At 38.3% G+C, this 23,277-nt stretch overlaps 1 protein-coding gene and 1 non-coding gene across 2 annotated transcripts; both read left to right on the forward strand.

The window, feature by feature from the left end:
- Positions 1 to 2,422: 2,422 nt before the first annotated feature.
- On the forward strand, positions 2,423 to 6,472 carry LOC146632650 (guanylin-like). Its single transcript, XM_085353535.1, has 3 exons — positions 2,423 to 2,491; positions 2,820 to 2,984; positions 6,413 to 6,472. The coding sequence occupies exons 1-3, from the start codon at positions 2,423 to 2,425 to the stop codon at positions 6,470 to 6,472; spliced, it is 294 nt and encodes a 97-aa protein (XP_085209661.1).
- A 3,076-nt stretch (positions 6,473 to 9,548) lies between these two features.
- trnap-agg (transfer RNA proline (anticodon AGG)) lies at positions 9,549 to 9,620 on the forward strand. Its single transcript has one exon. It is a non-coding gene; the product is annotated as a tRNA-Pro (tRNA).
- Positions 9,621 to 23,277: the final 13,657 nt, after the last annotated feature.

Here is a 23,277-nt window from a genome sequence, read left to right on the forward strand (position 1 = left end):
GTATTTGGAAGTCTCACAGGATCTTAGCTCAGCATTCTTGACCACCTTAGGTGGCATGTCCCATTTTGATCTCTGAACTTTCAGGACATACTTGGCACAGATGTCTCTATGTACTACGCTGGCCACTTGGTTATGGCGTTCCATGTATGCCCTGCCTGTTAGCATCTTGCACCCTGCTGTTATGTGCTGGATTGTCTCAGGGGCATCTTTACACAGCCTTCACCTGGGGTCTTGCTTGGTGTGATAGACCCCAGCCTCTATGGATCTTGTGCTCAGAGCTTGTTCTTGTGCTGCCATGATTAGTGCCTCTGTGCTGTCTTTCAGTCCAGCTTTGTCCAGCCACTGGTAGGATTTCTGGATGTCAGCCATTCCTCTATCTGCTGGTGCTACATAGCGTGACTGTCATTCCATGATGATTCCTCCTCTTGTGCCTCTTCTTTCTCAGGTTTCTGCTGCAATGCTGGGTGTCTGTTGTCTCGTCCCGGACAGTTCTTGGAGGATCAAGAAACTGATACCGCTGACAGGCCCCCTGGCTCTTAAAAACTAATTACAATTTTTGAGTTCATACAAAGAAATTTTAGTAAAATGGATGAGCCTGCCGCATCAATTTCTCACTTTGATTTTCAGTGTCTTTGAATTCATCCTTATGTAGCTTGATGTGGCATCCTTTTGTTCCCTTTTGTTTGTTGTTTTATTTTTTTTCCTCAAAAACATTAAAAAGGGCAACATTCGACTGATCAGGTAATTCTTAAAGAGAAAAAACCACCTATAGTTCTGTAAACTTCATGAAGACTTTTCTCATCCAAGATGCTTTGTCAGAACTGTAAAGCCTGTTTTGTCTTCAAATCCTAATTTTACATTAATTTAGCTGTAATTTAAATATTGCCCTAAAAGCCCCTTTACAACAAATTTATTGATGGCTTCTCTTTTAATCCCTAATCATACATTAAATAAAACTTAAATGAAAACATCTGCTTTTCTGCACGTTTTGAGCCATCCTGGATTTTCTTTTTTGCTGCTAAATATCAAATTATCTAACAAATATTAACACTGAATCAAATGTGCATTGACTTCTTTTGATTTTCCTTGATTTATATTTTATTTTTAATGTATTTTTTTGTAATGCTAAAAAATTGTATTTAATTTATTTTGTGAACTTTGTATTTTTTTCCCCTTATACTTAGAAGCATATTTGCTCATTAGGAGTTTTAATTGGCTTCTAGAGTATCAAAGTCAAACCAAGACAGATTTTGCTGAATAGAGAATTTCAGCTTCTTTTAATAAGCTGTTTCAAGGACTTTAACTTTGATGCACTGCTTTTATTCATTTAGTCTCTCAATGCATGCTCAATCGTCCAGGTAAGGAAATCCCAAAAAGCTGATTCTGTTCATCTGGAGGTAGCATTTTCACTGGGGGAAACATTTCTTCACTCATCCAAGTGACTTCTTCAATCTCAGCTGACTGCAGGCTCCCCCAACCTTTTAAACAGTACATTTGCACAATGACTACAAACTAGCACCACTGGCCAACAGTGGGCTGTGAGGTCATTTTCTCAATCATTAATATGTAAATTGCCATGAGCATTGATCAATGAACATGAATAACATTCGACTTTTTGGGTTCTCACTCATGGGTCGTCCCCAATCACATACAGTTCAATCTTAAGCCTTCAAACTGTGATCTTTCTCAAGGTAATAAAAAGTAGAAAAGGTTTAAGCTTTTAATTCAGCAAAAGTAAAACATATAAAACTAGATATAGGTTTGATTTTATGAAATAAAGTTTACAAAGACAGTTATAATTCATTGTTGATGGCAGCTCTCAGAATTGTCTCTCAGACTCTCACAGATTTGACTGCCAGACTTCAAAACAGTGCCGTTTCAGATCAAATATGCTTATCTGTTTTCCAGTGATTCCCATCTGTTGCCAGTTTGTAAAATGTCGTAATTTACACATGTGTACATACATAGCTGCTTCTTTATCAGACAGCACTGACGAGGGATGAGATTTATTAGCTGGTACTGAGATATCAGATGCGTGGTGTGAAAAGTCACAAAACATAAAATATTGTGCCGACGGAGGTAATAACACAGGTAGTTGTTATAAACAGATTACATGACGGTGTTTATAAAGGAAAAAGCAGATCCAACATGCTTGAACTCACAACTGGTTGTCGAATGCCTTCATTTTATCACTTTATAATGGCAAAAAAGTGTAGTTCAGACTCTCCCACCTGCTACTGTCCCCCACCCATTGTTTGTATTGTGTTTACAAGTCTCCTCCCTAATTTTTGAAAATATCTATAAAAGTCTTTCCATTTCACTGTTTCTTGGTCGGTTCACCTTTTCCAGCTCTAGTGTCTCAACATCATCAACCACAGAAGAAAATCATAAATCGAAAGGCATCTTCACATCATCTTGAAAAATGAGAGTCCTCTTTGCTCTTTTTTTGGTGGGATGTGTGTGCGGTGTACCTCAAGGACTATGGGTCAGAGTAAGTATCATTTGTTTTTGGAAGTATTATAGATCCAAGGCTCATTTTTAAAGTCTCTTTGGTGTTTTTTGTATATTTCGATGCATTTCTGGCACAGTAGCTTATGGTTGATATATTCAGGCTATCTTCTTACATAAAACATTAACTTCAAGGAAATCACTCAACCCACTTATGTTCAGTGTGTCCTTCAAAAGTACACATGACATGACTGTCCTGTCCTTTCCTCTGATTAATCTCTGCGAATACAAAGAAAATTTCGGCTTTTTGACACGACATTAACAAAACTTTTACTGGCCCAGATGGAAACTTCTTGTCCCTCTCCCCACAGGTTGGAGACAAAAGCTTCCCACTGGAGGCTGTGAAGCAGCTCAAGAAAATCATGGAATTAGATGAAAATCTTGGTTCTCACTCTGACGCACACACTTTCAAGACTGTGTGTGCCAACCCTCTTGTGCCGCAGGTGTTTCGACCAGTGTGCCAAAAGGATGAAGACGTAGCCGTTTTCTCAAGTCTAAGTAAGGAGAGCCCAAAGGGAGATCAGATTATTTTGGTCACAAACACATTACGGTATTACAGTGTGTTCCTGTCACATCGTTATTTCTCCACAGCTTACTGCAAAGGGTATTGCATGCATAAGAAATTATGCAAGTAGCTCATTGGGCACACTCTGAGCAACCAGTGTTAATGACTTAAAGCAAGATCCCAAACCAAAAACAAACAGTGTGTTATGTGTTATTATGCAACAGCAGTCTTGTGTAATATATTGCAATCATTTTTTAAGGACAAAAGCAATAACAGTGTTTTAGTCTGTAAATCAGTTTGTTTACCAACTCTCTATTCAATCTATAATAGCTGGTCCCAAGCTCAATTAAGCATAATAAGTTTCAGTCCAAAAATGGACAAATTCCAGTTGTCATAGATGCCATATGTTGCCATTAATTTTACAGAATGTGTAAGCAAAATTTCCTGAAACAGACAAGATGCTTTCCTTCAAACCTTTTTGCAAATGTAACATTTGTTTGCTATTAGACTCAGAGGGTTAATACACCTTTACTACTATTATTGTGGGAATGGTAGATGGTATTTGTTGCATGCATTGTTACATGAGAATGTCACTGGCATTTTAACTAGAGAAGCCAATTAGTTTCCCACACACTCGAAGCAGTGGCAAATTCACTATTTAATATATCAAAATATGTCTTGGAGCACCTCTAAAGCTCATATGTCAATCTGCATGTGAAATGTTGCGTGACAGTTTGTTGGTTAGTTGTTTCCCCCTGTTTTTAGGCTTTGTTGTATGCTGGTTTTGCTGGATGTTTTATGTGTTCCCACACATTAGCCTTTCCCTTTTATATGAATGACTTGCTCAACCACCTGAACTCCAGTTGCTGAGCCAGTCTCAGTATCCTTTTGCCAAATTTAAACAGCAAACAATTACGCACAGGCTCTTCCATCTAATCTTTAGTTTTATTACTCAGACAAACACTCTGTAGGACTCAAGATTAAAGACACAGACAACAAGCATAAAGTTTAGTTGAGTTGCTCAAATGGATTCATAGAATCCAATGTTTTCACATTGTAATAGACACATCCAGCAAGTGCTGCACCACAAAATGCCTGGAAGGATAACACCAGGCTTTGCAGAAAAGTCATCAGAAAAGACACTTGTTGCTGTAATAACATCCAATTATCACTATTAGGAGTAATTTTTCAAAATGGAAAGCAGGCCATTGGGTAAAATAAGGAATGTTTTTTTCTAATTGGGATTATTAAAATAATCGCTGAAGTTGTTGTTATGTTTTTTCTTGCACTGTCTAGTGGTTATAAATATGAATGAGTGTGAGATATGTGCCAACCCCGCCTGCGCTGGATGTGGATATTGAGGCTGCCGTCAGCTAGACACACACCTCCCCTGAGAGTCTCTAAGGTGTCATCATCCATTGTTCTTCTACATCTGGGAGTCATGGAGTCTCAGCAAGAAGTTTTCAAGTATTCAGAACTGTTAACTGTTAATTAATGTAAGGGGAAGAGGGGTTGTGTTATATATAAATTCATTGCAAAGCAAAACTGTTGATAAAAATGATATTTAATGGAAATCTGGTGGAATGTGTAACTGCAGAACTTAAGCTGGAGAAGTAAAACAATGCTAAGCTGTACATACAGATCCCCTGGAGCTTGTGTGCAAGTTTTTATAGACAAAGTTATAGGTTTATGTGACATTATATGCAATAATAAGATGCTCTTTTTCTCTGGCGATTCGATGATGATTTACTCAATCATTAAGGACACACACAAGCTGAAGAATTTAATAACATAATGTTTTGCATAAGTTTGTTTCCTACAATTTCACATCCAACTAGGATAGAAGTAAACGATGCTGTCATAGATAATATATTCTCATATGATGTAGTTGAGAAAATTCTCAGGGGTATAACCATGAATGATATAAATGATCATCTGCCATTTTTTTAGATGTAGAAAATAGAAATATCATTGAGAAAGACGTCAGAACTAGCAGGATAACAAGATGTATTAGACATAGTTAAAGCTGATATGATTAAACAAGCCTGGAGCAGCTTGTTCAGAAGATGCAAATGAGGTATAGAAAACTTGGGGGAAATAATAACTGACTCATACAATAAAAACTGCAGAAAGAAAAATTAATGGTCTAAAGAATTCTTTAAAATTAGAACAAAAGGGCAGGGATAGCTCAGTAGGTAAAGTGGTCGCCCCATGATCGGAAGGTCGGCGGTTCGAATCCACTTAACGGCTACCCTGAGGTACCCCTGAGCAAGGTACCGTCCCTACACACTGCTCCCCGGGCGCCTGCTTAGTGGGCTGCCCACTGCTTCACTGAGTGAATGGGTCAAATGCAGAGAAAAACAAGTAATTTCCCCATGGGGATCAATAAAGTATCCATTATTTTTATTATTATTATTAAAAGAGTCTAAAAATGAATATGAAAAGTATAAAAATAAATTAACATGGATACTAAGATCATCATAAGCAAAAGAACACATAATAGTTTACTACAAATACAGGTAAGGCATACAGAACACCGGGAGAGTTTGAAATATTCTGATATTCTAATTTCATTGCAAATACTGGAACACGGCAATCAAAGAGTTCTTTGTAAATCTAGGAACAAAACTAGCTGTGACAATTAAAACACCCAACAATAATCAAAGAGAAACAGGTTAGCTGGATATAGAGAGCCATAATCTATATTTCAGAGGAACGGACAAAACAAAAATAATACTGTAACAGCAGGACAGTGTGCACTGAACTCCGCACCACACATGGCACAGGGCCTCCGTTACACCAAAGACACTCACACTGTAACACTAGACAGGAACCCAAGTGACCTTACAAAGAATGAAAATAAATTAATATGTCTGGACTTAAGCATTTGACACCATTGACAAATTATTGGAAAGGTTAGAAATATAAATGAGTAAGACAGACTGCACACTCATAGTTCCATATTTGACCCATTGGGCAGAAGTATTCGGAAATGCATATAGAATGATCACCAACTTAATATTTTTATTACGAGATAAAGAACTAAAAATAGTATTGACAGCAAATTATTATCATTTCACTACCCCACTGTTCATTTGGATGAATACATTAAAATTTGTGTTTTTTATTATTAAGAGATTTTACAGTTATTTCGATTATGTAAAAAGTAAAAAACAATTACCTCCAGGCATCCAAGATTTGTTCCGGTTGAGAAGAACCAATTATTTTTATGTTAATGTAATTATGACATACTGTTTTTTGATGGGGGGCTTTTGGTCACATTGTCCATTTTTGGTTGGCTAAATATTGTATTATATATGAGGGGTAAGTGCAATATTGAAGCTTTTGCTTCTGTGTACACTATATTGTATAAGTATTCTCTCGGCATTCATCCCAAAGGTGTTCTCTCTGGTTGAGGACAGGACTCTGCACAGGCCAGTCAAGTTCTTCCACACCTAACTTGCTCATCCATGTCCATACGGAGCTTGTTTGTGTTTTTTTTGTTTTGTTTTGTAGTAATGTCAGAAGTGGAGCTGTCCCCAAATTGGTCTTACAAAGTCCGAAATGTTTTTGTATGCTTTGGTATGCTACGTAGAGTTCCTTACTCCTAAAAAACAAGTCTTCACTGTTGTAGAGTCCAGTGGTAGCGTTCTTGAGCTAATCTAAAGGCTGCGTGAAGTTTGGAGGTCATTATTGATTGACTCTGCAGAAAGCTTGTGGCCTTTACACACTATGCAATTCACCATCTGCTGACCCCACTTTGTGATTTTACATGACACATACTACGTCATGGCTGAGTTGTGGTCTTTCCCAGTTGCTTCCATTTTTTTGTAATGCCACTAACAGTTTACTGTGGAATGTTTAGTAGCAAGGAAATTTCACAAGGTGACATCCTGTCATGGTACCACGTTGGATTTCATGGAGCTCTGAGAGTGACCCATTCTTTCACAAATGTTCATAGAAGCAGTCTGCATGCTTAGGTTCTTGATTTTATACACCTGTGGCTATGAAAGTGATTGGGACTTTAATAATTTAGGATGGGTGAGTAAAAACTTTTGGTAATATAGTGTATTTCTTTCTTTTTTCCTTTTTTTTTTGTTTTGTTATGACAGACAGAAACAAAATGGACAAACATTTCTATGTACAAGCATCCACGGACACACCAAACCACAACTTCACTTAATCCCAGCAGGTCTTAGTGGTCAAAGTACTTGATTTTGGATTAAAGTGACAAAAATCGGATTTACCATTTTTTATGCTTTGGTAGATACAATCCTTTGTTACTAAGGCCACAAATCTGTTAAACTTTTAAAACTCCTTAAGGCAATTTTATAATAATCAAATCCTTTGGATTGATGAAAGAATGTTTTTAACTGAATATATATATTTACAGACACAAACCTGCATGCACACAAAAGAAGAATGATGCTTCAAAGCCACTGAACTGGGATAAAAGTAAAGGGTATTAAGCAAGTCTAATGAAAGCAAGTCTAAAGTGAGTGAGCTGAAGGGGTCATATTCAAAAATGTTTTATTTGTTAGACAAATCATTTGGCTTCAACTAAACTCGTCCACTTAACCAAACTGGTAACACCCTTTTAATGTAATTCTTCAAATACACGATCTGTTTGCTTTTGTTTGTTGCCCGCGACTGATTTTTCCAGGATCTACCATGTGTCTGATATGACACGATGAAAATGTATCCAACAGACTAGCCAGTAGTGCAGCTAATTTATGTAACAGCAGCAGGGAATATGCATCACTGCACTTCAGACATCAATATGCACGACCTGATTCGTGAAATGCTCTCCGGCCCCTGTGTTTTGCAGCCATCACAGCTGTCACACACACACTCTCATCAGTCATTAGAGAAACACCCATTTTTAATCATTTAAAGCTGCTCTGTTGTCTGGACAGGTTTTTAGTTGAATCCACTGATCTTTAAAACCTCCAATAATTAGTTTAATGGATCACTTTAATGGGCTGCTTTGATCACGGTGACCAGCCTTAACAGTTACTGCATGTCTGTGTGGTTGCACTGATGTTTCAGTGGAAATAAAGTTGAAACCTACAATATTACATGCCATTTACAAATGAACGGTGACAAATATTGCAGTCCATAATGTATTTCAAGTCTGTTATTGTAGTATCACATTGCAGTATGTGCTGGGTTGAGTAGATACAAACAGACGGATACATACATATGTCAAACTTCTGGTAAGTCCTTATCCTCTATTATTCCTTCCAATTTTTGCAATGTGCAGGTGTACCACTACCAATGGCAGCAAAAGGTTATTGTGGCCAGATGGTTATCTTTTTATGTATTAACACATTCAGATAACTTACACTTACGGACAATTGAATTCACTGAGTTCCTTAGATTTTCCCAGTGTTCTGAATATTGATGAAACCAGTGAGTCATGTCAAACAAATCGTTTTTATGCTGGCAAAGGGAAACTACCAGTTGAGATTGATAACTAGTGACTGGGCTCGCTGCACAGGTGACATCCTGTCACGGCAACGCGTTGGAATTCAGGCCTTGGCCATGTCAGGTTGAAAGATATTGTAGAGCCATGAGCACCACTTATCAAAAGATTTAAGTGAAAAGTATATACATTTGAGCCTATATGTATCCTTTTGGCTGTGTGTATTTGAAACAATGCAAAATAAATTCAAATCCAATTATTGTTTTTAAAAGTAAAATAATATGTATGCAGCACAATCTTTCAGCATGCTCAGAAAAGAGCAATTCAAAGAAATCATTAAAATTACCATGACATTCATGTTCATGACGAGGATATATAAACTTGCTGCAGATGCAGAATTGATATGAAATCTGGGAAAATTATATGAAATTATAATTAGAGGAAGTTAAGAGCATATCCTGGCTAATAACAAGAAAATGAAAGATCATCACAAAAATCGTTAATTTAAATATGTGTTATTTTAAAAGAGAAACAATGACAGACCCTCACTTGTTAAGGAAGTCTCACCTGTTCAACGGGATCTAAGCGAAAAAGGAAATAAAAAGGAGCGAATGCTCTTGTCTCGTTCGGCTCTTCTGCTCCTTCTTCTTTTTGACGACATTTGGCGCCCTCTCGCGGTGTTTCACTAACATTACAACGAGCGGTTTGTGATCAAATAACTGACTTAAACAATAAACCAACGCGAATCCGACGAATAAGTGTCATTGAACGTTAAAACACGAATTATTCATAAGGCTAAAGAGAAAGCTGGTGTTCATCTCACCCTATAGCTCCGTATTTATGTCTTTAAGGAGAAAAACAAATCATTTAACTTTGAAAACAGCCGCCAGTGAACGAAACCTTGGAAGTGTCGTAGAAACGGGCTGATTTTTCACATAGAAATATATTCTGTATCAGGCAGGATTGCGTTATTTTTAAAAAAGACGCGTTTCTGTTCGGTTGTTTTACACATCCGCAAGAATTCAGTGTACGTCAGCTGTACTCTGGCAACGTTGACCAGCTGTTAAACCCTAGTGTTTCATTTGGTGTCCCTTTGAATTGATCTCACGTGGCTCGTTGGTCTAGGGGTATGATTCTCGCTTAGGGTGCGAGAGGTCCCGGGTTCAAATCCCGGACGAGCCCTCGTCTTTTTGCGTTCGTCTTCCATAGGCTTTAATGTCTAAGTCCCTCAGGTTTATTTTTCTAAGCGCGTTTTGTCACACTTCCACTATAGATTAAAGTAGCCCTCTGTTCTTTAAAAAAAAAAAAAAATGCTACACAAGTTTGCTCAAAAGATAACCCTCTAATATTGCCTACTGTCAGGAGAGGGAAGCCCATGGGTGGGCTGGTTGGGTTGATAGGGTGCAGCAGAGCAGGGGAAATATTCATTTATAAATAAGTTTCTCTGCACATGCTGTTTGTGGATTTAGACAACTAAATTCAACAGTATGTAAACAGGTGTTTCGCACATTTGGATTAATTAGGACATAAGAAGTAAGCAAAATTACCTGCCACATGAAAAATGTTACTCCTTTTGTGCTCACTGCTCTACAACAGCACTAGATAGATGTTGAATTACCAGTTATGCCACTTTGACATCTATGAATGCATGACAGGGAAGAGAAGGAAAACTGAGATGTGTTGAGGCTGTATGTGAACTATATCTCCATATTGTCTGCTGGAAGTAACACCAGGCTAAAGCAAATGAAGAATTAACTTTTTCAGCAGTGTTAACCTGCCTATTAAAGGTGATTACTCATTTACTAAGGTTACCAGAGCCCTAACATTTATAAAATGAAAAAGCTAAAACTTTGATTTTACCTTTAATGAGTCATGTATAACCCAGCTATTCATTGGTTTGTGCAGTTTGTGTGCACTTATCTGTCTACATTTTAAAAACAAGGTAAAAGTAGACGAGCCTATAAAAAGGTTTAGTCAAAAAAATCCCAAATGTCTAAAGCTGATGACTTGTTAGTACCAGGATAGCATCACACAGTTGTTCCACAATACAAAGGTGCTCTATTAGATTGAGATCTGGTGACCGTGGAGGGCATTTGAGTGCAAGGAACTCACTGTCATACTCAAGAAACCAGTTTGAGATGGTTTTGAGCTTTGTGAAATGGTGTTTCATTCTGCCGGAGAAGACATGGTCCCACAGATCAGCAGTACACTGTACAGTACACAACAATACTCTGTGGGCCCCAAAGAGTGCCAAAAATATCTCCTACACCATAAAACCTCCACCAACAGTTTAAACCGTTGATACAAGGCTGGAGGAATTCATGTTTTCATGTTACTTATGCCAAACTCTGACACTATAATCCAAATGTTTCAGCACATATTGAGACTCTTCAGAGAATGCAACATTTTTGCCAAATATATGTTGTCCAAGTCTAGTGAGCCTGTGCCTCAGTTTTCTGTTCTTAACTTACAAATGTGGCCTTGTGCTTCTGTGGCCCATCTCCTTCAAGGTTTTACATGTTGTGCATATAGACATGTTACAAACATTACATTGTTATGTTTAGAAGTCAACCATGGCTGCTGCAGAAGCCTCAAGGCAGATAAAGAAAGCCCAAAGGCTGATAAAAACAGTTCATGCTTTTTTGCATGCCAATTATTAAGAAATACAATTAATTACATCCGAATATTGAGGAATGTACTTCATATTTTATGCATAATTATACCATTTTTCTTTCTAAAGAATAGCCTGGTTGTTTGAGGCTTAAACTTGAAAATTAGTGTTTCAGTTAATAACGCTTCTCCTATCCATCTGTTCATTTTTCTTTCACTGTTTTATGACAGTTTATCAGTGAATTGTTTAACTGAGGACCAGAGATGGGCAGTAACGCGTTATCCGATTACTTTTTTTCAAGTAACGAGTAAAGTAAGGTATTATTATTGCAAAAACGGTAATTCGATTACCGTTACTTTCCCGTAGGAACGCTGCGTTACTGCGTTACTAAAACCGTGATGTTTTTGCGAGAATGTCTCATGACAGTGACGTAAGCGAGTGCGACAATCGCGACACCAGCTGTGTGCAGATCAACAATGGATAATATATCGAGTGCGGGAGAGTATGAGCATGCAGCATTTAAAGCGTGGAAGTACTGAGCTTACTTTGAGTTTGATACCATAAAAAGGGACAAAAACATTAGCGTCCGTTGTGCGTGGAAAGAAAACTTCTTTTTACAGCGAAAAAAAACCCTAAATTTCCAAGCAAGCACCGGGAGTGCGCTACGACTTAATGGGAAATTCACAGAGAAACTCGCAGATTCTTCCACTGACCGCTGCGGCACACCTGCACCAGGGTAAACCTCCGCCTACCCCACTCCTGCTTTCTATTTGAAAGAGTGAATATAAACACAAAAAAATATTTTATGTGCTGCAATGTGCAGAAAATAGGTTTAAATGTTAAACAAATTTCTTCCAGTCAGAGAATGGTGCATGTTATTAACTTTTTGCTTCATGCATAAAGTTAAAAGATTAAAACTAACAAAACAAGTTTTAAAAAGAGACTTTTCCATTTGATTACATTTTGTATGATGGATTATGCAGAAAAAGTAGAATTGGGCTGAAAGATCTATCGCTTTATTACCTATTCAGGTTGTAAATCGTGTTTTTAAAAAGTAACTAAGTAATTAATTACTTTTGAAAATAAGTAATCAGTAAAGTAACAGGGTTACTTTAAGTCAAGTCAAGTATTTATTTATTGTCATTGTCAAAGAACAATGAAATTGCGTTTGGGGGAAGTAATCAGTAATTAGTTACTGATTACTTTTTTCAAGTAACTTGACCAACACTGCTGAGGACTGAATATAATGCAGTTCACATAAAGCAGCAGCTCTAAATAACTCAACGTCCACCAGAGGGCACACATCACCAAACTATTTTTACCTTATGCTGCTGACCTGTTAGCATATTCCATGCATATATTTATTTTCCAGCAAGTGTCAGTATTGCACCTTCTGCATTCTTTCAGCCTGCTAGCTTTACTAAGCTCCAAGCCGAGTACACATCACAGAAATCAGCTCTCTCTCAAACTTTGCTCATTGCCACTGCAGCTAGTTTAAAGTACACCAGCTATCAGGCCCTCCTTCAAGCCCATGCAGTTTCCTGCTTTACATGGTGACAAGTAGACCTCTGAAAGGGCTTTATGAAACAGAAATCAATGCCAGCACACATCAAAACCAACCAAACCTATAAGCAACTATATTGTAAAATCTATTTAGATAAGAAAAAGTAAATAGCTTCTCCTACTGCAAAGAAAACAGAAATATGGTCTGACCTCTTTTGTTGTCCGTCCTCCTGAGCAGGCAACCTGGAGGAGGTGAGTCCTGCAAATATTATAATTTGTTCAGCACAAGAGCTAACCATATCTTTAATTACAAATAATAACAGTAATTTGAAGTTGGAAAAAGTTCTGACTAAGATCTTCTAGTCCACAGAGATAGGATGGCCAGCATCTTTTGCAAACTGTCATTGTGAAATAATGCCTCAAAATATATAAAAATACCAATTAATTATGAGCTAATAAACACAATCCAAGGTAAGAGCATGTTGTAATAGTCTCCATAGCAACAAACTCTTAAACCTACTTAAAAGACTTTAAAAAACACATCCAGTGTGCACAAGGATGTGCCTGCCTTTACATTGCATGGTTCACAGTGCCAAAGTAACCTCAAGTGTGCAAACCAAAATAACAACACTGGTCCGGCCGGGTTGAGTCAAACGATGATTTTAATGATCACACGCGTGGGAGATGGACACCGTACGCAGACAGCATCAGATCTCAAAATGGTGGAGCATTGATCAAACTCTTATAGCCTCTAGTGGCCCCCACCTAGTCATAAAAGCCTAAACATTCACATTCTTTCTCTCACACGGCGCCTAAGCTACGACCTTGGCTCCCTGTTTATCTGCTCCTGCTGAGATGGGGCAGAAAACCTCTCCAGTATCTTCTGTTCTCTTCTAATCAGACAAATAAGGCGATGACTTTCTGCGAACAGTATTTCTTATAACTCAGCAGTATAATGCATCATAAAACAATATCATTCATTCACAATAAATCAGCAGTCTAATGTAATACAGTTTAACAAATGTAATAGTTATCACCTTCTTCTAATTCAGGAGAATAATGCAAACTAAAACTACATACTAATTCACAATCTTTAATTAGGGGTCTAACATGGCATAAAATAATATTATAATCCCACACTCCCCCTGTTGAGCTCTTTAGAATAAAGAGCTCACCTACACCCTGCAATCCAGTGTTGCCGGGTTCATTTCTTCTTACCCCTGAGGCCCTTTGTCCCCCTGTTCGGTGGACCATATGTGAGATGACCTCTGTGTTTGCGCAGTTCAGATGCAAGAAAAACTATTATTACAACAACAATAGTAGGTACAGATGACACTCTCATCACTCCCCAGTTCTCCCACAGCTTTATTTTGGTGTAACTATTATTACAACAACAATAGTAGGTACAGATGACACTCTCATCACTCCCCAGTTCTCCCACAGCTTTATTTTGGTGCTACCTTATACCCTTCAGACGTACTCAGACTAGAACCTCTGTCCGAGGAGCTTTTAACAAAAGACATCAAAAACAAATTAGCCATTTTTAATTCTAACATGTGCCTCCCCCTTTTCACAAAAATCATGTGTTTCCTTCCGCCTACCGTCCCACGGTTTCCTCTCCAGTGTGGTACTCAGCTTCTCATGAACACAGGCATTTCATCTTCTAAACGCTATTCAGTTCATTTCAATGATTAACGCTTAAACATGGAAATAATGATTTATGCTTCTCACTGGTTCTCTAAAAAAGCCTGGAAACCTTTTGGGTCATTATTAGCTTAAGCTTTACCATACCTAAGTTATCAAAAACACAAATGAAGTCATAAAAATGTTCATATAACCCTTGTTTGATGTTAAAACTCAACTTCCCCCCTTTTTGATACATTCCCATGTGTCAATTCAACGGAGCTAGAAAATTAAAAGAAAAGGTTAGTGACCTCGTATCTCAGAAAGTATGAGTCCTTCTCCCATCCAGTGTCATTGCTCCAGTCCTGTCATCCTGTGCCAGGGAATGAAATCAATTTAATTGTCATGTTAGATCTGTTCAACTCCTGGCTCCGCCCAGAGCCTACGTCCGCAGAATTGCCAAGAAACAAAACCTGTATTAATATGAACTTCACTTCAATATGAACTTGTTGACTACTTTTGACACAGCAAAGGAACATTCTCTCCTTCTCGAGGACAGGCACTGACTCCCACCTATCTCCTGGAGCCAACTGTCCCTTATGGAGACACAACATTGCAGCTACAAGGTTTTGCAGATTGTTAAGTTGATCTGTGTGTAATGCTCTGAATCAGGTATGTAATATAAAATGAATGTTGTTTAATTAACTGCCACTAATTAAAACTTAACAAACGATATAACTGAATAAAAGATCACAAAGAATAACATGATATCAGTGTTATGTAAGCGCGTCCGGCCTTCTATGCTCGAAGTCACTCCACTCCATAGATCAGCCAGACATCGCGCTGACTGTAGCTTTTAACCCTTATTAACTTGAGCACAACTCTATAATGAGCAACAAACTGCAATATGTATAAAGATGATCATGGTTACACCTGCAATGAAAGATCATATGACTATTCTGACACTTGTAAATAGAAGATTAACCTGAGGTTATAACAATTACTGTAATACAAATGTTAATGTAATGTCAATAGCTTCAATAAATGTTTAATGCAATGCTTGTTATATGATTCTGATGTAACAATAATGCTGATGCTAAAATAACAGTAAAACACCCCCTTCTTATCCCGTTTATAAACTTCACACATAAACGTTTATAAATGCCTCTTTTAAATTTTATTTCCCCCTGTTTTGCCCTCACTGACCACAGCAGGGGAATCTATGTTTTGATTCATCCATGAATGCAGCTCACCCGATTCATCACTGAGCCCCACCGTCACTGGCATCTGACAGGGTGGCGCTGCATATTCTTCCTTTAATGTCTCTATGTTCAATCAGTTAATTAGAGTGCTTGAACATGAAGTAGACTGCGTCCACAACAAGTCAATACAGCTGTAAATGTGGCCAATTATAAATCTATTACCAATCAATAACAAAAAATAGCTTTTATTTTATGCATGCTTTTAGTCAACCACTCACCCAGAGGATCTTCAATCCCAGAAAATTCCTTCTCCTCATTTAATGAGTCTGTCCTCCTTCCATGCACTGGTAATATACTCACATATCTATATTATTGCTAATATATATTGTAATATATCTATATCACTAAAGCACTTCTGGGTGGATGCAAACTGCATTTCGTTGCCCTGTACCTGTGCATGTGCAATGACAATAAAGTTGAATTCTAATTCTAATTCTAACTGGTCCATCCAGAGCCATATCATCTTGAAATACAGGGAGTGCAGAATTATTAGGCAAGTTGTATTTTTGAGGAATAATTTTATTATTGAACAACAACCATGTTCTCAATGAACCCAAAAAACTCATTAATATCAAAGCTGAATGTTTTTGGAAGTAGTTTTTAGTTTGTTTTTAGTTTTGGCTATTTTAGGGGGATATCTGTGTGTGCAGGTGACTATTACTGTGCATAATTATTAGGCAACTTAACAAAAAACAAATATATACCCATTTCAATTATTTATTTTTACCAGTGAAACCAACATCTCCACATTCACAAATGTACATTTCTGACATTCAAAAACAAAACAAAAACAAATCAGCGACCAATATAGCCACCTTTCTTTGCAAGGACACTCAAAAGCCTGCCATCCAAGGATTCTGTCAGTGTTTTGATCTGCTCACCATCAACATTGCGTGCAGCAGCAACCACAGCCTCCCAGACACTGTTCAGAGAGGTGTACTGTTTTCCCTCCTTTTAAATCTCACATTTGATGAATGACCACAGGTTCTCAATGGGGTTCAGATCAGGTGAACAAGGAGGCCATGTCATTAGTTTTTCTTCTTTTATACCCTTTCTTGCCAGCCACGCTGTGGAGTACTTGGACGCGTGTGATGGAGCATTGTCCTGCATGAAAATCATGTTTTTCTTGAAGGATGCAGACTTCTTCCTGTACCACTGCTTGAAGAAGGTGTCTTCCAGAAACTGGCAGTAGGACTGGGAGTTGAGCTTGACTCCATCCTCAACCAGAAAAGGCCCCACAAGCTCATCTTTGATGATACCAGCCCAAACCAGTACTCCACCTCCACCTTACTGGCGTCTGAGTCGGACTGGAGCTCTCTGCCCTTTACCAATCCAGCCACGGGCCCATCCATCTGGCCCATCAAGACTCACTCTCATTTCATCAGTCCATAAAACCTTAGAAAAATCAGTCTTGAGATATTTCTTGGCCCAGTTTTGACGTTTCAGCTTGTGTGTCTTGTTCAGTGGTGGTCGTCTTTCAGCCTTTCTTACCTTGGCCATGTCTCTGAGTATTGCACACCTTGTGCTTTTGGGCACTCCAGTGATGTTGCAGCTCTGAAATATGGCCAAACTGGTGGCAAGTGTTATCTTGGCAGCTGCACGCTTGACTTTTCTCAGTTCATGGGCAGTTATTTTGCGCCTTGGTTTTTCCACACGCTTCTTGCGACCCTGTTGACTATTTTGAATGAAACGCTTGATTGTTCGATGATCACGCTTCAGAAGCTTTGCAATTTTGAGACTGCTGCATCCCTCTGCAAGATATCTCACTATTTTTGACTTTTCTGAGCCTGTCAAGTCCTTCTTTTGACTCATTTTGCCAAAGGAAAGGAAGTTACCTAATAATTATGCACACCTGATATAGGGTGTTGATGTCATTAGACCACACCCCTTCTCATTACAGAGATGCACATCACCTAATATGCTTAATTGGTAGCTTTCGAGCCTATACAGCTTGGAGTAAGACAACATGCATGAAGAGGATGATGTGGACAAAATACTCATTTGCCTAATAATTCTGCACTCCCTGTATACATACAACAAGCCAAACCACACCTTGGTCACACCAACCCTTTTCCGCCCTGAAGATGTCCAACGCCATCTTAGTCTGGACTGTCAAAGGTGACTTTAACGCTGACTGTTCCGACAATCCATTTTATAACATTTCCTGGTCAGATTAGCCAATCTCTGCACACTGGAATAAACATAATCAACATGATCAACATTTTTCCTGCGTGTTATTTCACCATCTTATTGATTCCAACGCTCCATCCCTATGTGGTTTGCTACATTATGTTTATCTAGAACTCCACTCTGTCTCTAAATGTTTGAAGAATTTTTCATGTTTGGGGTCAAATTTCAAGAATTTGACCATACGTGAAATTAATGGTGTTATCACCCCCATCGGGGCTTACCTTTCCCACTTCTGATGATATTCCTCCCTATTCTTTGCAAGTACCCCCTTTTGGTGGTGAGAAACTGTTGGTGTGGTCAAGTGGGTGCTGTAAAAACAAAAGCTCAAGACAGAACAGCTATCAGTCATGTACTTCATACAAAATTAGCATATATTGAATTTCATATTGATCCTCTGAGTGTAATGGCACATTTTAATTTTAATTTATCAAAGCTAAACACAATAATTTTTCTTTATTTTGTTCTTGTTCTTGTGCAGCACCACCTCTCAGCACATGCCCCTGTCGGTTCTATCCTACTTTTAAATTGCTGACTATTTCAAGAAAGCACCTAAATGATGGGGACCAGTGTTTATTATTACATATCTCCATTTTGAATGTGACAAGTCTACCATCTCCCTGTTATCCATAGATATTAATAGAGTTTTTTTGGCTTTTTTCCTCTATAAAAGTTAATTGACTCTTTACAGTGGCCTGCTATGGTTAATAATAACATGTTCAGTCATGAGTGAAATCAAAGCTTTTCTTCACTCTAGCATTTAACATTCCCAACAATATAATGTGATACCTTAATTAAAACAGCTAATAATAATAAAAATTCTTAATGCAAACATCAGTAACTCAAAATTAGCAACCAAAGGGTTAAGTCTGCAGTTCACACTCATGTGAAGCTACAGTCTCCCCCTTTAGTCTCTGTCATCCTTCTGTTCCTGTAAAAACAAAACAAAGCAAGACAAAACATCCACCCTTCTTCTACAGGCTGGGTGAATTGTTTGTGGACATTTACTAATCCTAAAGTCGGCACCGTTTTTGTCTCAGTATCAAGTCAGTTAAAACTTTTAGTCGTCAGTCCATCACAGTCCAGTCACATGCATACATCCACACACATTCATACCAGATATTGCTGATAATGGAGTCTCACGCGCAACCTATTGGAGCATCCATCACCAGCAAGATGACGTCATCATTTTAAAGGAAAACAGTTCCTTGTTTTTTTGGACTGGATTGACTCGCTGCAATCCTTTTAGGCTCAGGACTTCTCATGTGATCAATGTCCCATATAAGTGAATTTCTCCAGAGCCCATTATAATCATGGAGAAAAACACTTTGCGACTGTTTCCAGTAAGAATATTTTATAGCGCTTTTAAGTTCAATCTCTCAGGCCTGGATTAAAGAGCTGATTTGTTAAATCAGGAACTCACAAAATACCAAAATATCACCACCAGTGGATCACACCTCTCAGATGTTCTTATTTCAGTGCACTGTAACAAAAAACGGGGCCTGTTGCAAACATGTCCAAGCATAAAACCATCTTTCTCTCTCTTAGAGAAAGAAAACAATCCAAACCTCACTAATAAAATAAACCTAGTGTTAAGCAAAACCCAAAAATCAACCAAAACGTCACCAGAAACCTTTTCTCCCTCCCTGGACAATATTGTGTAGGAATACAGGTACTGTAACTCCTTTTTGCACTGAAAAAAAAACATGTTGGATTTACTTGATTCAATAGTGGACACTGGTTGCACACAAATGTTTTGCTTTGGCAGAAACTTAAACAACTGAGTTAAATCAACACAACCTTTTCATATTCAGTAAACCTGTGTATTTTGTGTTCATAAAACACAATTGAAACATGTTCAGATGGAGTAAGTTGAGCTCCTGGAATATTTTAATCCTTCACCATTCTGTCATTTTATTTCAACACTATTCAATAACTTTTATCCAAATACTACTTGGTCACTTAAATACCACATGTTGTCTTCATATTACATACGGTTCAACAAAGTCTAGATCCTGGTTACCATAAAAATTGAATGGATCTACAACAACTACCATCCACCTATCTTTATCCTGGTTGCAGCAGGGCTGGGAAATAACCCTGAAGTGATAGGTTACCAGGCAGGGTACACCCTGGACAGGTCACCAGTCTATCACATAGAAACAAACAACCATTTACACTTACATTCACAGATAATTTAGAATGATCAATTAACCTAGCTCTAATAACTGCATGACTTTTTCTCTCACACTGGAAACCAGAATTTCGTACAGATCTTTAAAGCCTGAGGCAATTGTGTTAAATACACGCGAGATGCTTACGTGCATTTAACGTAAGGGCAGGCCCCTTTTTTTTCTTTTTTTTTTTCAGTGTGTTTCTCCTTCAATTAAATCTCAATCACAAAAATGTGGTGCTCCGAAATAAAACTCACACCGTTAATTCATCATTTTCACTCTGTACCACTGCTCCTTATCAGTCTGTGTGAAGCACAGTAAAGAATTCAGTCGAGGCCTTAAGCCATAAACAGACATCACGCACAGACATTGTTTTCATAACCAAACTGCTCTAGACCTTGTCCCCTAAATCTACACAAATGCCCTCTGGGTGACATGAAACGCATTTAACCAATAAACAATCAATGGCTTCTTGTGTCTTTTTTCTTTTTTGAGCCAAAGCTTGGCCTGTCTGTCGTCCCAATTCTGTTAATCTATCCTTTTGCCGCTGTACTCAGGTTTCCAGGTTGAGAGAAATCCACCTGTATGGACCCCGACATGGAACCCGACAGATTAGCCAGAGGTCCCTTTACTACGGTTCGGAGCCGCGGACCTTCAATAATAGTAATAAATCACAGCAATAGTACATTCATGTAGTTGTAAAAAGCACGATAATATATTAAGTAATCCAAAGTATTCAGAATACGTTACTCTCATTGAATAACGTAACGGAATACGTTACAAAATACATTTTGGGGCATGTATTCTGTAATCTGTAGTGGAATACATTTTGAAAGTAACCTTCCTAACACTGTACATGGATGAAAGAAACAGTCTATCCCACGCCTGTATTTCTTATCCTGTTCATAGTTGAGCTGCTGGAGCTCATTCCACTACAAACTTACACAGAAAGGGGATGTTGACAGTCTTTGTCGGGGTCAACACAGATATGGAAAGCTTCAAATCGCAAATTTATAGTTGCTAAATATTGACACGTGTTTGGACTGTGAGAGAACATGCACAGTCAACACAGGCGAGGCCCCCACAGCCAGTGGATCCCGTTTGAGCCAATAGTCTCCTGTGAGGAATTTGTGAGAGTTGCATTTTGGATTTTCACAACTCTGAATCCCCACCTCCAATCAGGTGTCCTCTTTGAAGGACCGGTACCCTAAATCAGCGGTCCCCAACCCCCGGGACTCGGACCGGTACCGGTCTGTGAGTCGTTTGGTACCGGACCGCGAGAGTTGAGGCTCAGGTGTGAAATGTATGGTTTTCAGGGTTTTTATCGGTTTTCAGCGTTATTTTGTTATCGTTTTTATCGTTAACTCGGTTTTCCTGGGTCTTTTCACGTGTGTTATGAATAAATCTTCTTTTTTTCGGTACCGGTACTAGTTTTATTTTGTTGTATTTATCTGCGACACATTAAAGGCCGGTCCGTGAAAATATTGTCGGGTCCGTGGTGCAAAAAAGGTTGGAGACCGCTGCCCTAAATCATGAATTAAGTCACCAGTTTGAACCAAACCCAGCATTGAAGATCAGTCTTGTTTTCAACATTTACGTTGGTCTGAACAGATAAATCAAACTTTTACACATCCCAATTTTTTTGTTGTTGTTTTTTTGCTCCAACGTTAAATTTAATAATTTCAGCAGGTATCTGGTAGCACTAAAGCAAGCCTCCTCCTCCTCAGCCTCCTCAAACCATACTCCTCTACACCTGATGGGCAAGTTTAGCATTCATCCACACATAGAGTTGATTCCCAAGAGAAGCGGATAAAAGCAAGCAAGTACTAGAGGTGGATGAGGACTTGCATTGCACTTTCGTGAACACAAGATTATGATAACAACTGCAGCTGCATGTGAAAGGAGTTTAATCCATTCCTTACAGCTTTATTTTTGAGGTTGAAAACACCACCAAGCTCTGAGCACTCTGAGCTGACTATTGCTCTCAATAGATGCATGCTACGTGCTCAGCATAGTGAGGGTTGGCAAGACTTCTTTGGTGAAGGGCTTTATGCTCAGTGTCAGAATCACAGGGCATGTCATTGCTAAATCACCCTACATGCTCAGCACATAGTTTCCTTTGATACAGCATGACTGAGCCGACTTTAATTTATTTAGAATTGGATGTTTTCTGGATTAAATCTGTGTACCAGGAGATGAGCACATAAAAGAAAGTGCGCGGTTGTGGAATTTTGTGAGTCCTGACTTGAATGCTGCCTGGAGCATCAAATGTTACGTCAACATTCCGCAACATCAGGTCTTTGTCTCTATATGACACCAGCATAAGATTTTTCAAAATAAAAGAAGTAATTGCTAACACACTTTGATCAATATTCAACATGCCATCTCATTATGTCAAATCTGTTCCATGATTTACAATAAGGATGTTTCTAACTTTCCCCCATAAAACTAAATCTCTTTATTAGCTGAGCAGAAGACTTTTAGTTCTTTTAGTGTTCAGAGTCTATTTATGCTGAAAGGCAAAATTCTGGGACATTTTGCATGTTTGAAGTTTTTCCTGCTATCAGATATTTAACCTAAAGGCAGTGAAGGGCTTCAGATGAGTGTGCAGTCACTCTGTATCATAAATTTGATAACATTGCAGTACTCAAACAGGAACAGAGGAAAGCTGCGTTATCTTATTGCTCTTATTGCACGTCATGATATTGTGAAGTCAATCATGATAGGGTTCCATGTAATGCATATTTTTATTAGTGATTAAACTGCAGACTTTGCAGGAATTGTAGATGTTTTGATACCCACAGTATGCTTTGCATCATAATCCATTTGCACCATTACAGCTTTGCAGTATTTGGCTGAATCTATGTATATATAACATGTATAGCCCTGTATCATCCTGCTACTTCTATCAGCACACATTATCAAAAACACCTATAGTGACCTGGTTCCACTCACGTCCATACATGCCCATGCCATCCCATATGGAAAAGAAATAGTAAAAACTTATATGTGATTACTCATGAAAGTGGCCACTTTCATGATAACATTCCCCATATCGTGATTAAAAGATGTGGTATTCTTCAGAGCATGACCTGTTTTTCTCATTTCCCATACTTTTCTCTTCCCATCATGCTGGTACAATTTAATCTTGCTTTCATCTCACCAAAGATTTTCTTAGATGCTTTTTAACAAAGTCTAATCTGGCCTTTGTGTTGTTAAGTGTAGAAAGTGGTTTCCATCTTGTTGTAAACACTCTGTATTTCTATTAATGAAAATGTTTCTTGATTGGAGACTTTGACCATGATACGGCTACTTTGCCAAGTTTATTTGACTTGGTTAAATGTTATGAAGTTGTTTTAGTTGTCTTCTGTCATCTTCCAGGATGTTTGGCCAGTACATTCCTTGTTTTTGAGAATGTACCAGAGTGTTGATGTGACCACCCCTGAAGTTGTTGTTTTCTCTATATTGGGTTTATTTTG

This window comes from Diplotaxodon limnothrissa, linkage group LG5 (genome assembly GCF_057381915.1).
Source record: "Diplotaxodon limnothrissa isolate DT_005_m linkage group LG5, D_limnothrissa_male_GT1.1, whole genome shotgun sequence".
Classification (NCBI taxonomy): domain Eukaryota; kingdom Metazoa; phylum Chordata; class Actinopteri; order Cichliformes; family Cichlidae; genus Diplotaxodon; species Diplotaxodon limnothrissa.